General features: G+C 38.3%; 1 protein-coding gene across 14 annotated transcripts in view; it reads left to right on the top strand.

Annotated features, from left to right (window-relative positions):
* The window catches only part of DLGAP1 (DLG associated protein 1), a 639,595-nt gene extending 629,546 nt beyond the window's left edge, over window positions 1–10,049 (top strand). For all 14 annotated transcript variants that reach the window (XM_073331531.1, XM_073331536.1, XM_073331533.1 and 11 more), the window contains 3 exons: window positions 21–112; window positions 3,002–3,154; window positions 6,220–10,049. In XM_073331531.1, coding sequence (XP_073187632.1) covers window positions 21–112; window positions 3,002–3,154; window positions 6,220–6,429 — 455 coding nt within the window. In that variant the 3' untranslated portion in view covers window positions 6,430–10,049. The remainder of the gene's footprint in view (window positions 1–20; window positions 113–3,001; window positions 3,155–6,219) is intronic.
* The last annotated feature ends 5,222 nt before the right edge of the window (window positions 10,050–15,271 follow it).

The following is a 15,271-nucleotide window of genomic DNA, read 5'->3' as shown; positions in this document are numbered from 1 at the left end:
TATGTTTGCTTTCCTGTCAGTTCTAGGGAAAATTCGAACTGCAGTGGGCAGTGCCCAGCTTCTCATGGCCCAGAAATTTTACCAGTTCAGAGAACTGTGTGAAGAAAACCTGGTATGTAATGTTTATTATAGATATGATTGTGCTTCTGTTATTGCTAAGGAATTTACTCTGTGAGTCACTATGCCTTAAATTGTCTAAAGCTTTTTCTAGATTAGAATATCTCCAATTTATTCCAATAAAGGGCTTGATTCATCCAACCAATGTAAATCCATTGAATTTAATGGAGTTATACCAGTGTAAAAACAGTGGGAGATCTCTGTGAGGCCCATAATAATTTAAAAAGAGAGAAACTCAAAAGGCTTAGGATGAAATTCAATAGGAGCTTTGCCAATAACTTCTACAGAGGCAGGATTTCACACTTGGAATGGACTCTTTTCAGATAAGCACCCAAAGGTTTGGAAGCTTTTCAAAACTGAGTGAACCTCTTGAGTTTTCAAAATTGGACTGGAAATCTTGTGGGATGACACTTTCTCATGGGATTTCCAGTGCTGCTTGCTTTCAGTTGGACAGATGTACCGTAAATCAATATCTATTGTGGAGTTTTGGCCCATCTGCCTCCAAACCAAGGCAGTGTACCATTTTGCAAAAATGAAAAATAATGAATTATTGAAGCTAATCAAACTCTTCCAGATCCCCAAAAAAGGCAAAACAAAGTTCTTAATTTCTCAGAATCAGTTTGCTTATCCCTAATAATGCACAATACATTGTATACCACATACCTAAAATGATGATAATACTTCGCATTTATCAAAGATTTCAAACCACGTTTTAAACTAATTCATAGATTTTAAGGCCAGAAGGGACCACAGATGTCATCTACTGTGACCTTCCAGTATAACACAGGCCATAGAACTTCCCTAAATTAATTCCTGTTTCAGCTATAGCACACGTTTTAGAAAACTGGCCAATCTTGATTTAAAAATTTCTAGTGAAGGAGAATCCACCACGACCCTTAATAAGTGGTTCCAATAGCTAATTATCCTCACTATTAAACATTTTCATCTTATTTTTAGTCTGAATTTATTTAGTTTCAACTTCAACTTGTTATACCTTTGTCTGCTAAACAGAAGAGCCCTCGGTTATCAAATGTTTAATGATTCACCATTGCAGAGTAGATAAGCACAATTACCCCCAATTTACTCATGAGGAATCTGTAGCACAGAAAGGTTCAGGGCAGAGCAGAGAATGGACCGCAGAACTCATTGCTTTCCTTCCTCTGCACTAACCATCCTGTTATTAAGCTCTCTTCTTAAAACATCCAATCAGGCTGAGATAAGACTGCCATGGCTCCAAATTACAGATAAACTGATTTTGTTTTTCATTGTTACAAAAACACTTTTTGAACTATGCCAAGTTGACATTATGGGATAGTGTATATTTTAATATGACATTTTCTTTCAGCACCTGACCCAGTTCTCATCCAAGTCATTAGGAGTCTCTCAAAGAGAGCTGGATCAAGGCCTTAAAGAGAAAAATATAACTGTAAAAACTCCATACTGAACTCTACTTTGGAATCAGAGGCTCACTCCTGTGGCAAAGTACTGAGGGCCTTCAGCTCTCACTGAAGGCAAAGCACCTCAGAGGATCAGGGCCTAAATTAGAAATCTGCCTAAATTGCAAGATGCAATGGAAATCAGTTCTGCATGAGTTAGTCCTTCTCTTTTTACCATGAAGAATGAAAAAGTATTTTGTTCCCATATCTGTGTATGTAAAAGTTACTATTTCAGTTTGCCTACCTAATAATGTCAATGGTCAAGAACTAAGAATCCTGTTATAACCTGTATCCTTTCTATGCAGAAAAGTGACTTCTTCTTTTTCCACAGTCACTGCTTTGGTGGGATAGGCATCTTGCTTCTCTCATAGTGGGATAGGCATCCCACTATGAAAAAAATACAGTGGTAGAAATTTCTTAAGGGAAACAGTTTCACAACCAGCACCTGCTTTACTTTTTGCTGGAGAAAGATATGTTAACACAATGTGAGATAAAACCATAATCTCAACTGAGCCAGCTATCATATAGAATTGTTGGGTGTCAGGACAGGTCTGATTTGAAGAGGCGCTGAACACCCATAGAGCCCATTACCTCAAGTGAAGTTGTGGATGTTCAGCACTTCTGAAAAATCAAGCTGTAAACCCATGTATCCAACAGTCTATTTGATGTAAATCATTTAAAGAGATCCTTTAGACAGACTTCACCACAGCAGTGTGTATCATTTGACTGGAAGGTCAAAATCTTACTAGCCCGTGGCACAAGTAAAGTTTTAACAGTCAGATTCTGGTTCAACATATAACTCTCCCCAAAAGAGTACCCTGCAAAAGTAGGGTTAATGTGCATCTATATTCTCTTTCCCCATATATTTCCCTCTGCCCAGATTATTTTTGCCAGGAATATAAATAATCTGTCCAGGGTACATTTATTTAAAATGTAATATTTTCATAGTCCTTAATATCATTGAAGCACTGTACAAATGTGAATTAATGCCCTGTTGAATCAGTAGATGCACATGCAGAAATGTGGGATGAAATCCTGACAGCAGTGAAGTCAACAGGAGTCTTGCCATTGACTTCAGTGCAGCCAGGATTTTACCAAGGGTAGACCCCTTGGCTGTGCCAAAGAGTGCCACCCTGCTGCTCCTGTTACAGAAGGACGGAGAAGCAACCTTTCCCTATGTTTTGATGGGTAGCCAGAATTGAGGCCACTGACTTCAGGGGAAACCACAGGTTTTCTGGAGCACACCTGTCAGAATTTAGCTCTAAATCTTTATAAGTAAAAATACGAGTAAAAAGTGTTCTTTCTCATTTCTATTAACTTCTTCTAAGTATCTCATTGATCAATTTGAATCAAAGTAAACTGCTTTACTATGAGGTGCATAGCCATTTGCACAAATGCTTTATATTAAAAGATACTAAAGCCAAAATATTTTTTCTTCTGTTGTACAGAATCCTAATGCACATCCAAGGCCGACCTCCCAGGATTTAGCAGGGTTTTGGGATATGCTCCAGTTGTCCATAGAAAATATTAGTATGAAATTTGATGAACTTCATCAGTTAAAGGCCAATAACTGGAAACAGATGGATCCTCATGACAAGAAGGTAGAACAATGTAGATTTTGTATGCTTCATTTAAAACCCTGCACAAATACTGGACAAATTAAATAGTCCTCTGCGTACAGATGTTAAAAATGTGCAATGAAGCTCATATCAGATTCATTTCACTGTAACAACAATGTTTACATAACAATCATCTGGGATATTATCTGTAATATGTTTCAGGCATATTTTAAAACCAAATCTGTCTTTGTGAATTGGATAATGGGAATGTAGTACTTTGTTAAACTTTACATTTAATCATACTAGTTTATCAGTCGTTGGAAGGAACTGCCATATATATTGATTCTTAAATTTAAATAAATCACATTTATGGTGCATATTATTGCATATAGCAAGAATTCAGTTTACTTGCACACTCTAGGCTTTGTTACTGAGAAAACTAGAAATCATCACTGACTTTGGTAACCAGATCATAAGTACAGTGATAAACCAACTGCCGTCATACAGAGCTAAAACCAAACTTCCTACAAGTTGCATGGTAATCTTTCCATGCCATTTTTTTTTGTTTGCTTTCTTTTGTTTTTTAAATGGAAATTCTTGTAATTGGGTTCATTTTGCTGGTAATGTTATTTTTCTGAGATAGCCCAAAAATCATTTGTAGCACTGGTAATTATTTTTAACAGAGTTTTCCGTTGTTGCCATAAAGAGACTACCAGGTTTCCAAGTGTGAACCACGTTCCTTTTTTCATTCTGGTTTGGCACATATCCTTATTTTTAATCCTCACCATCAAGACAGCTGATCAGCTGGTCAAACAGCACCTTGGGTGAGCCACAATACAGTTCTCCAAAACTATTGTTATCATAATTGTTTATTTTATAGAACCCATAAGTGAGTTAGAAACTTCACAGAAAACACTTAAAGCCAGATCTGTGTCCAGAGGAATGTACAATCTAATGCTATGCTCCTGCTGCCATCTAACACTACAGCTGGGTTTCCATTAGCCTCATTAGACTCGGAAATGGGCATTGGCTGATAACTATGACACATAGGTAGGGATATAACATACACCAAAAAGGCAAGGGAGCAAGGAGTGCACCATTTGCAGACCAAGTATTATACCCTTTTTCAAGTAATATATACGTCTGGGTAACCCAAACTGATGTCTGGATTAACTGCCCTAAAAATAGCTCTGATCCATCTTGTTGCGGACAAGCAAAGTGGCATTTTCTTTTGGACAAATAATAACACAGATTTCCACAAATCTTCCAGCAGATTTCCACAGAACACAAGTTTCCACAGAACTTCCAAATACAGTTCTGTTAGAATCCTGTTCCCACCAAACAAAACTAAAAAATCATGCCCTTTGTTTCTGAATTAGGAGAGCCAAATTCCAGGTTAATCCCAAACCATCAGAGGAATACCATTAGTGTTTTATTTGGGGGTGGCCCTTGTTTGTTTTCTGAGGCTACAATACAGAAGTCAGGTAATTACTTTTTAATATGTCTTTTTTGAGAAGGAGCTGTAAAACTGCAAACACACATGCGCGCACATGCTAATATACGATTTTTCATTAGCTTCTAATGCAAAAGAATGTGTCCAGTCTTCAGCATGAAGAAAAGAGAGTTTTACTAAAAATGTCCCTTTCATTTTCCTTGAAAACATTTCAAGGAAATCCCACCAAAAGGAAGACTATAAAGGGTTAAAAGAAGTTAAGCAGTAATGAAGAAAGGATCGTATGTATTTACAATCTGCAGTAGGAAGGTAGAGGTTATGCACTTTAAAGAATTACACTGACTCTGTTCCTGTTTCATTTGACTGTGATTTTAAATTAAACTGTTCATCTCCTATTTTAAAAGGAAAAAAAGAATGAAAACTTTCTGTGGAATTGATATTTGCATTTGCCTCTGTCTCCCCCCCCTCCCCCCCTGGGCCTGTTAAACAGCATAGATTAATCTTTAGATGTAGAGGAAAAAGCAAAGTGTGAACAATAAGTGCAACTAGGCAGCTTTATATTTCAAGTAATAAAGGCTGTTGTGATCAACATGAGAGCAAACTAAAGGCTAGAATGGAATCTTTGTAGTAATAAAATCCCTACTCTCAGAAACCATGTTCACATTTGGAAGGGGATGTAATTTAAAATACCATCTAAATTGACATGACAAAAACTTTATAGCTGCCTGAAATTCAGAACTGAATACACACTTTTTCTAAAGCCATCCTTATAGATATAAAAATTACATCTTTGTTAACCACGTATCTTTGGCTGCTCAAGTGACGATTAGTGTATGTTCTCTCAGTGATTTTTTTTAAAATTCCTACCCGTTTTTCAGTGTGTAGGTTATTGTAATTCCTCACGCTCATTCAGCATGGTGCTAAATTTAAAGAATTTTTATAGTGAGACATGAAAAGTGTGGATTATTTGAGCTATTACCAAGATCAGCCACCACTAAGCACATGTTTTTTATTCTAACTGTATAGCCAACTCCAAGCTGCTAGTTTACATTACATTTACTGTGTGATATATATCCATTGAATCTGTGTTGTAAGCCCATCTAGTGTTATGTATGTACTGTGTGTAAGGGACAAGATCATTTGTGCTTTTCACTTCTGTAACACAGATTGCTGCTATAGTAAATTAATTTTATTGACAAACCCAAAGAGTTTGATAGGAGTTGGGGTTTTTTAATTCCGTAGTAGAATTTAAACATTAGGTTTATGAAACTGTATTAGCTTAAATAGTGCTACAAAGTTCTGTTTAAGATGCTCTCCTTTCTAATCCCTGGCACCAGGACGAGGAGTCTGGATTCCCCAATGGGAACCGCATTAATTGGTTAGCTGTGGGAGCTTCGGCCCTTTCAGCGCCAGGCGTTTAATACACACCGTACCTGTGGAGAACTAGCACTGCTATCAATACTATCCTTTGCTTTAAGCTTACATTATTTTTATGAACCCTTGAATACAAAAGCCAGTTCAATGAAGAAAAAAATGCAGATAAGAACTAACAAACCTTAGGTAAAATGTGTGTTCTAACTACTGACCTATCCTAGTTTTTTCCAAGCTTTCCCTGAGAAGCTGTATAATGTCATTAACCTTCTGCTTTGATCAGGAGAGAAGGGTCCCTCCTCCAGTGCCAAAGAAGCCAGCGAAAGGTCAGGTGCCACTCTTACGGGAACGTTCTCTGGAAAGCTCACAGCGTCAAGAGGCCCGGAAACGGCTGATGGCTGCCAAACGAGCCGCATCTGTCCGCCAGAATTCAGCCACTGAGAGCGCTGAAAGCATTGAGATTTACATCCCCGAAGCCCAGACGAGGCTATGAAGGGATCCCACCAGGAGGACTCTCACTGGCAAGACAAGTCTCTTGTATAATCTGCTCCTCTAGGTCCCTATTCAGAGCCACCATTAAGTATTTGTATTCTCCTCTTTCTTTCTTTCTCTTTCTTTCTTTCTTTCTTTCTTTCTTTCTTTCTTTCTTTCTTTCTTTCTTTCTTTCTCTCTCTCTCTCTCTCTCTCTCCCTCCATAATCCCAATGATCCCAATGAAGTCCACTTTTGTGGTGTAGTTGTCGATCATCCAAGAGGTGTCCTCTAATAACCGTTGCTTTCTAAAGGTTTGCCCATGTCATTATAATGCTTTGTCACATGTATTGATGCTCCCACTTTGCCTCATGTAAGAGAGTACAATCCTTTTTTCTGTTTAAGAAATAAATACAGAACTCACGTACACACAGACACACATGCACCTGTATAGTAAATGCACCATTTAACTCATTCATGATCTTTAGTTTATCTAAAGTTAGTCTGTTACCTGGTGTACAGCAATATAAAACTATAGAGTATTTTGGAAATTCAGTAATGCAGGGTGATCCTTTGGGACTCTGCCGTCTTCCTCATTAAAGATTAAAGGAGCTATGGCTCAGATTCCCTTCTTTTTATTACTATTATTTTTAAAGCAGATGGCGCACTTTATTCTAAACCTCAGAATCATATCTCACCTGAATTTAAGACGTCACAAAGGGCGAGGTAAGGGGAGAGATAGCTGTGTTGTGGTAAAAAGGAGGGAGAAGTAAATTGTGCAGGTGAGATGGTGAGGGACAGAAAAGATCCTGTGAAAAGATACCTGCACACTGTCACAGCTGCACAAACTGCCTCATTTGTATTTCATCAATCACTACTTAAACATTCTGATCAGCAGAAGATTGTAAATTCAATCTTCCAGGGAAATCATCTATTTTGAAAGGCAATAAAAAGGCAAAAGGAAAGGAGATAAGAAGAAATGATGGTTGAAGATAATATAAAAAGGGACTTTTTTGTCAAAGTATTAAGAATTTTTAAAACTGTACTGTATTGTCATTTCCTATTGTATTGTATTGTATGAATTATATTGGATTTAAAAAAGAAGAAAAAAAAAGAAAAAACAGCTTGGTTTTGTTGATGTCTTAATCTTGGTGAAATGATCAGATTTCACACCCATCCACCCCTGTTTCTGAAATACTGTAAATGGAATCCATGATGTTTTTCAAAGCAAGACTTTGTTTTGTTTTATACACAGCTGGTTGTAAGCTTCAGGTCAGACTGCTTCCATCAGATGGTTCATAGCTGGGAGTAAGTTTCTCCTTTAGTCTCTTTTTTAATAATATAAAATACCCCATTTTTCAAAAATGAGGATTTTTCAGACACAGTGGGACCATAATGAGCCTATATTTGTTCACTACACTAGCTTTTGAAATCATGAACAATATGCATTCCCTAGTCTTCAGCAATTTACTTGATACTTAAGGTAAAATCTTGTTCTTGCTGCTTGGAATTGCACTGATGGAGGAAGGCGTTGGCTGTGCATTAGTGACACCAGCCATTGTGCCAACACAGGATAGGAGGTCTTGGGTATGTCGCTGAAAATGAGCAGCCTGAACATGCTGCAGAAGGCAACATTGGTGCTAGTTGGCCGGGCCCACCTGGCTATGCCCCCTAGTCAGCAGACCATGCCCTTTTGTGTCTTCTGGCATAGTAGCCATTCCCCATTGTTAGTGCTCTCTTGAGCTCTAGGTTAGAATCCTGCCCTGCTCAGGGTGGTTCTTATCATCTCTTCTCCCACTTGGACATCATACAGCAGGGTGTTACCCTTACAAGAAAGGAAGATCTTTTCTCTCTAACCTGGAAATAGTATAGTGACAGAGTCCACTGAGTGGTGGCTAATGTGTACTTTGCATCCAACCAAAGTTGGCTGTAAATGCCCTCCTTATTTAAACAGTGTGAACATTCCACCTGTGAAAATTCCAGTGCATGGTAGCCTTAACTGTGTAGCTCCCATCTAAAACATTTGAAATTCCCACCAGAAAGTTAAGCGCTTTCTAAAAATATACATCTAAGATCATGCCAGACAGCTTCTTTTAATGTAACATAGCCAGGTGCTAATTTAATTTCATTCAAGAAATTAGGAGAGGTAATAGGTTTTGGCACCAAATAGTGTCATGAAAACATTGTAAAGCCACTAGAGAATTTGCTACCTCTCAAAGCCATTGGTATCTGAGCTATGTATTTATAAACAGGGCACAAATATTTACTGCTGTGGTTTACAAGATAAGGGCTAATAATTTAATATTTAAAAGACTTTTAACTACAGTGATCAGAAATCCAGTGTAACCCCACTGAGTGCTTCATGTTAAGGGAGCTTTGAAAGGTTGGCCCTATAAGCATTTGAATACCAGTGTATTTGCTAGTTTTGAAAAGAACCCACTTCATTTAACTTTTAGCAGCAATGAAAAATCACAGTGTTTGCAGTATATATAGTGCCAACTGCCACTTTTGGTCATATAGTCATGTTAAGTATTAAAAATTATTTGGAACTCCTTTGTACTAAGATGTACAAAGCAGCATTCAGGTGAAGATGCACGTTCATAAGTACGTTTCAGTTGAAGTTTTCTGAAAGAAGAGTTAAGACTTAGATTGAGAAGTGGCTACAGACATTTATACAAAGGTTATGTCATAGTGAATTCCAAAAAATGGAAAATGGAAGACTTTTTAGTCTTGTAGATTATGAATTGTATTTGTACATTATATGATATTTTTGGAATGTATTTTAGATTGATTCTTAGTTGAATGCCTGCTGGTTCCTAACACCTGTGGACCGGCCATTATAACATTTGCCTAGCTTTACAGCAAAATTTGAATTTAGATATTGGTAAATACAGGCAGAAACTACTTCTGCCCCCTACAATGCCACTAGTTAGCCACTTGACTTATTACATATCACCACAGACATCTGTTACATCATTTATTTTAGTGTAAGTTGTAATTATTTATTTTTTATTCTTATCTGTTCAAATATAAACTAAAAATTACTATATTCCGTTTAACTTGGTATAAAATTGTTGCTTTTTTTTCCCTTGGGGGAAAATTTAAAAGACAAAAAGGTTGTTTTTGTCTCCTGCATTGAAAGTTTTAAAAGAAGTATTTATTATATTTTTCGCAGATGTTTCCATAAAATTCTCATAATCTTTTTGTAAAGAATGATGAAGAAATGGAGTAAAGATTTTTAATATTTGAAACGGTAAATAGAAATAACTTATTTGTAATATATTTCAGTTTATTTATTGGTGTTCCCTTAATGTTCTGATGTGCACTATTAATTTAAATTTTATCTTTGTGAATTTATAGTTTCTTTTTTTAAAAAATGTTTAAATGCATATTTTAAATAATAACTGGAATGTAAATCACTGGCTTACCTGCATTCCCAAATGTGATTTTAAAAGTGTTTTTGGTTTGGAAAAAAAGGAACAAAATTGAAAGCCTTTAGAAGGAGGGGTGGAAAGCATTTTTATGGCTTTATGAATTGGGTTTTCATAGGATTATCTATCTAGTTTGTGTGTGGAGAGAAAAATGTAAATAGACAAATGTTTCCCATAATGTAAAAAAAGAGCAAATTAATAAAATAATTAATGCACTGTTTGTAAGAGCTGCGGGTTTTCAATGCAAATTCACAATTCCATAACAGTAAAAATGATTCATTTGATGTGGTCAAGTATAAAAGCATAACCACCAGAAAGCTACCGTTAAGTATTCAGAGGTTTAGATTCTGATCTTCCGAAAACTTTGCATGAGTAACTCAACTCACATGAAGAATCCCATTGAACTCACTGGAAATATTCATATGAATAAAGTTACTCACATATGTAAGTGTTACCAGGATCAAGGCCTGGCTGCTTAGAAATATTTTCAAAGGCAAAGCTACATGGGGTTAAGCACCACAAAGACAACAGAAGATCTGCAATTGACTTCAGTGAAGTGAGGACAAGCCCTATGTTTGTTTATTTTTCATCACACTGGGTTCCTTCATGCTGTAATTACCTTCACTTGTGGCTAAAACGTGGTGAGACAAATTGGCATAAGGAAGTACAGCTGAATTCCTTTCAGTGGAATTCTGTCCACCAGAATGAACTTTGTCCAGTATGTGTGACAAAGACATTCTGTAATTCTTAAAGCAATGCCCATCTGAATTCTAAGCCTGTCATCTCTATTTCATAACAATACAAATGAATGCCAACATTATAAAATAATTCAGGCTGTGGAGTCAGTATATTAAGGATAATTATTTTAATTTCATGCCTGTACTCCACAATGTACCATACCTTATGCTAGTTAAGCCAATTACATTTTAATTTGTCACCCTCACATGATATAACCACACTAACTGTGTTCTATAAGAGACAGAGTCTAAGCACAGGAAGACTACAGTGGAGGCTTGTGTCAGTGATGTGATAGATGGAGACCCATTGTTAAAGCTTTACCACCCACCAGAGGGAGAGAATTTTCCTTTCTTTGACAGAATTCAGTCCTCTCTGGATACAATTAAACTGTCTCAACTAGAGGTGATATCCCTGAGGTTCATTAAAAATCCTTCTGAAGACTTTTTTTGCATTCAGAATGGACCAGAATGCACCAAATAACAGATATGTTCAAACTGTTTTCCAGAGAGAGAATGTACAAAGCCCTTGTGCAAGGTCTTTACCTCCACCCGACCCTCATGATTAATCAAGGTGAACATTATCTGTGCTACCAATACACTTGGCCTGTTTTTCAAGACCGAATTATGATTACTTCCTGCAAGTGTGATTTAATATCAGGTGATTTGCCACGCATTGTTGGTTTGTGCTTAACTGTTTGGAGCAGTCAGACTTTTCACTCAGAAAAATAGTGACATGCAATCAAGGCGAATTCCTGTAGTTTTTGTGTTTTATGACTAATTGGGCACTGTGGCACACTATAAATAGGAACAACGTTGTGTGAAAACTGGCACCTGTAGCTTCCTTGTATATTGTAACTAAGCTTGGTGGTGTTCAATCAACACAATGCCGCCTCCTGTTCTTCCTCTTCAAGATATTTGAAAGAAAAGTGACAAACAACAACTCCTGGCAAAGAGAAAATTCTTTTAACTGGCACACCAAGCCATGAGTTAATGCAGCTGTTCAGCTAGTCAATAAAAATGCACCTTTACTAGGAAAATCTTTGCTTCACGTGCAACACAAATAGAACTAGGCTTACCAGCGTGTCATGAGAAAGTTGTGTTACAAAAAACTAACATTTCCCCAAGTACACATTAAAAAACCTTAGTGTGTGTGTGTGTCTGTGCGCTGCATCAAGTTAAAAAATATCTGCCCTTCCATGCACGTCATGCACCTGCCGGTGACACAAACACATTCTCTCTCTCTCTCTTTAAGATGTTTTTGTGCGTACAGAGGTGGCTTCACAGTTCCCTTTGGTGTTCTTGCTCGGATATTGTGTATAGCAAAAAGGTAGATGCTATTATTTTATTCCACAGGATTTGTTTGGCTTTCAGCTACTATTGGCATGTTCAGCGAACAGTCAGACTTTCCCACGCGTAGGACTGATCTTCATTCAACAGTCTCTCACTAGTGCAAATTAATATAGCAGGTCTTGTATTTCTCTGTGAGACACATGTACAGTCCGCACAAAGACAAAGAAACAAGGAAAGGAACGGGGCTTCCTGGTAATTGTATTTTTCATAGTTCTCTTCATTGATCCAGTAACAATATAATCATAGAAATTAGAGACAGAAAAGCTTTATTAGGTCATTGTGTTAATCCCTCTGCCAATGCAAGATTGTTATCTATTGTGCTGCTGTGTCAGGTAAATCCTGACTTTAGTGAGTGAGCTCCACCGAGCAAAACCAGGTGGAAAAATTGAGCTGTGGCACTGACATAAGCTGCTCTGCATGACTCATAGTGAGGCCTCCATCTTCTCACCCAGGAGGGAACAATCCCCATGGCTGGGTGCCTTTTTCATCCGAACAGAAAGGAAGCAATTATGGGCTTTGCCGGCTCCATTGAGAGAGAAATATCTGAGAGTTTTAGAGCCTCTCGAGGATTCAGACAATACGGCCTCTCAGAGCTTCTCATGGGGGCTGCCATTCTGTGGAAGGTACATTTAAGAACTGTCAAATATTCAGGGAAAGGAATGGGCCTTGAGCGGAAGAAAAAGGATCAGGCCAGAATGCAAAGAATAGGCTGAGTGTATCATATGTAAAACCACACAGAGTAAGAAAAGTCACTTGGGTAAAATCTCTGCTGAAGTAAAAACCTATTCAAGGGCTCATAACAGTATAACAAAGGAGACTGAATGGTTAAATACTTAATAAGGAGGAACGCCTTATACAGTCTGTCTTCACATACTATAGCTTGCTATATGATAACTTATTTTTACTAGGGAAGTATTAACTTTACCAGTTCCTTCTCTCATTGAACTCTGGAGAGAGACCTGGAGGGGGGTCCTGTATCAATATTTTGGCTTTGAACTAATGTGCCCTCCTTTTTACAATTTTATTGTTAATAGGTCTCAGGCTGCCTGAGGTAACTGCATGAGAATGCAATCATTCTTGGACTACTGAAGCTCTTGAAATACAGCTAAAACCATTCCTTTTTTATTTTATAAAACCTATGCAAACAAATGAAATAAAGCCCAGTGCACGGTGGAAGGTTTAGACCAGGGCTCGGCAGCCTTTGGCACATGACCCATTAGGGAAATCCGCTAGAGGGCTGGGACAGTTTGTTTACCTGAAGCATCCGCAGGTTCAGCTGAGAGCAGCTCCCACTGGCTGCAATTCACTGTTCTAGGCCAATGGGAGCTACGGGAAGCAGCAGCCAGCACATCCCTCAGCCCGCGCCACTTCCCGCAGCCCCCATCGGCCTGGAATGGTGAACCACGGCCAGTGGGAGCTGCGATCAGCTGAACCTGTGGACACTGCAGGTAAACAAACCGTACTAGCCTGCCAGCGGATTTCCTTGACAGGCCACATGCCAAAGGTTGCCAATTCCTGATTTAGACCATTCATAAAGTTCTTCTCTAATACCATTTTCATTTGATTTTTTTTTTTTAATGATCTTCACTGTAACCAAGTACACAACAGTTCCTGGGATATCTTAGGCAGAAAAGTTTTCCACCTTTTAGAAAACAATGTTGAATCATTTGTTAGTCTATAGACAATAATGGCAAGTGATGGCCCAGCTTTTCATGTATCCTAGATTTACAGTAGTTGATATGCCCGAGGATGGGATGCCTAATCCCGCTATTGAGTAATTGACATTGGACGGGGAAACTGGTACCAGTGATGGACCATAAATTATATACTGAAGGGGTATGATGCAACAAGGCCTGGTTGCATGGCTAGCACCAGGAGAGAAACAGGCACCTGACATTGCAGGTAGTGATGCCTTTGGTATGAGCAGCTGAAGGTGAGAGCTGCCAATGACAGTTTTGGGAAGGGAGCAGCATAGTGATAGAGGAAAGAGAGAGACACTGGAAGGCAGAGAATGGATAACAATAGTACTATTAAGTTTGGCACTGGAGAATTGCATCAATTTCATTTGTGACCCAAATGTTTCCACCACTGCTCTAGAACCTCAACTGAAGGCAGGTAGCCCTTAAGCTCCTTGAGCCTTGTACCCAGGGATGGAATGTTCTGTTTCACCCATTTCCCAAGAACTTGTTTCTTTGCCATCAAAAATAGTTTCTAAACATGCTACTCTGCTGAAGAAATTTCAACTTTCCAAAACATCAATGTCATTGTAATACTTGTAGTTTTGTTGGTTGATTGATGAGGTGCCTTTTGCAAGCCTCAAAGTGCATCAGAAGTGCTGAGCATCCAAAAATCCCCTTGAAGTCAATGGGATCTGCAAATGTTCAGCATGTTTGCAAATCTGTGTAGGCTTCTACTACATGGAGAGTTCATCCCACGCTACTGAAGTGCAGCTGCCTTTGGGATGAAATGTGACAGCTGTTAAACACAAGTAACAATACACATCAGTTTTAGGCCAAGAAGAGAAGAATAGTGCTATAGCCAATCAAAACTGCAGCAGAGATTCAGGTAGACCAGTGGGTCTCAACCTATTTACTATTGTGGGCCACATATGCAGCTCTTTGTGCGTTATGTGGGCCTCATCCACACAATATATACACTACCTGTAGGGCCCTGAGGATGTCACATGGGCCGCAACTATGTGCTGATTGGGCCGCAAGTAGCCCGCGGGCCATGCGTTGACAACCACTGAGGTAGACCAAATGGGTCTCATTCACATCTCACACCAGTTTAAATCCAGTTTCACTCCAATATTTGACTACTGTAAGAGAAAGGAGAACTCCTGTGTAATTACCTTTTTGATTTTCCTATAACAATGGTGGTGCATATTAGCTCCTCCAATGGAAAAGGTGCATTCATCAATTTCCAAGTGAACCAGAAACACTTTTTCTAAAGGTCTCAGAGTAGCAGCCGTGTTAGTCTATATTTGCAAAAAGAAAAGGAGGACTTGTGGCACCTTAGAGACTAATCAATTTATTAGAGCATAAGCTTTCGTGAGCTACAGCTCACTTCATCGGATCACGAAAGCTTATGCTCAGATAAATTTGTTAGTCTCTAAGGTGCCACAAGTACTCCTTTTCTTTTTTTAAAGTACCTGCATTTCAGGCCACAATCATATGCAAGGGAACAAGGTCACTGTCCTTATTCTCCACTTAGTAAATAGTATGAAGATAAAAAATGGTTTGTGTCATTAAGGGCTTGTACCACTCCAAAAAACTCTATTAGCTACAATTTAATATGGTTCCTCTAATCTTACGTGTCAGCTGACAAGGCAACTTCCTTTAGTTTCC

Source organism: Lepidochelys kempii, chromosome 2 (genome assembly GCF_965140265.1).
Source record: "Lepidochelys kempii isolate rLepKem1 chromosome 2, rLepKem1.hap2, whole genome shotgun sequence".
Classification (NCBI taxonomy): domain Eukaryota; kingdom Metazoa; phylum Chordata; order Testudines; family Cheloniidae; genus Lepidochelys; species Lepidochelys kempii.
The sequence above is the reverse complement of the archived record's forward strand: the minus strand, read 5'-3'. Positions and strand labels throughout refer to the sequence as shown.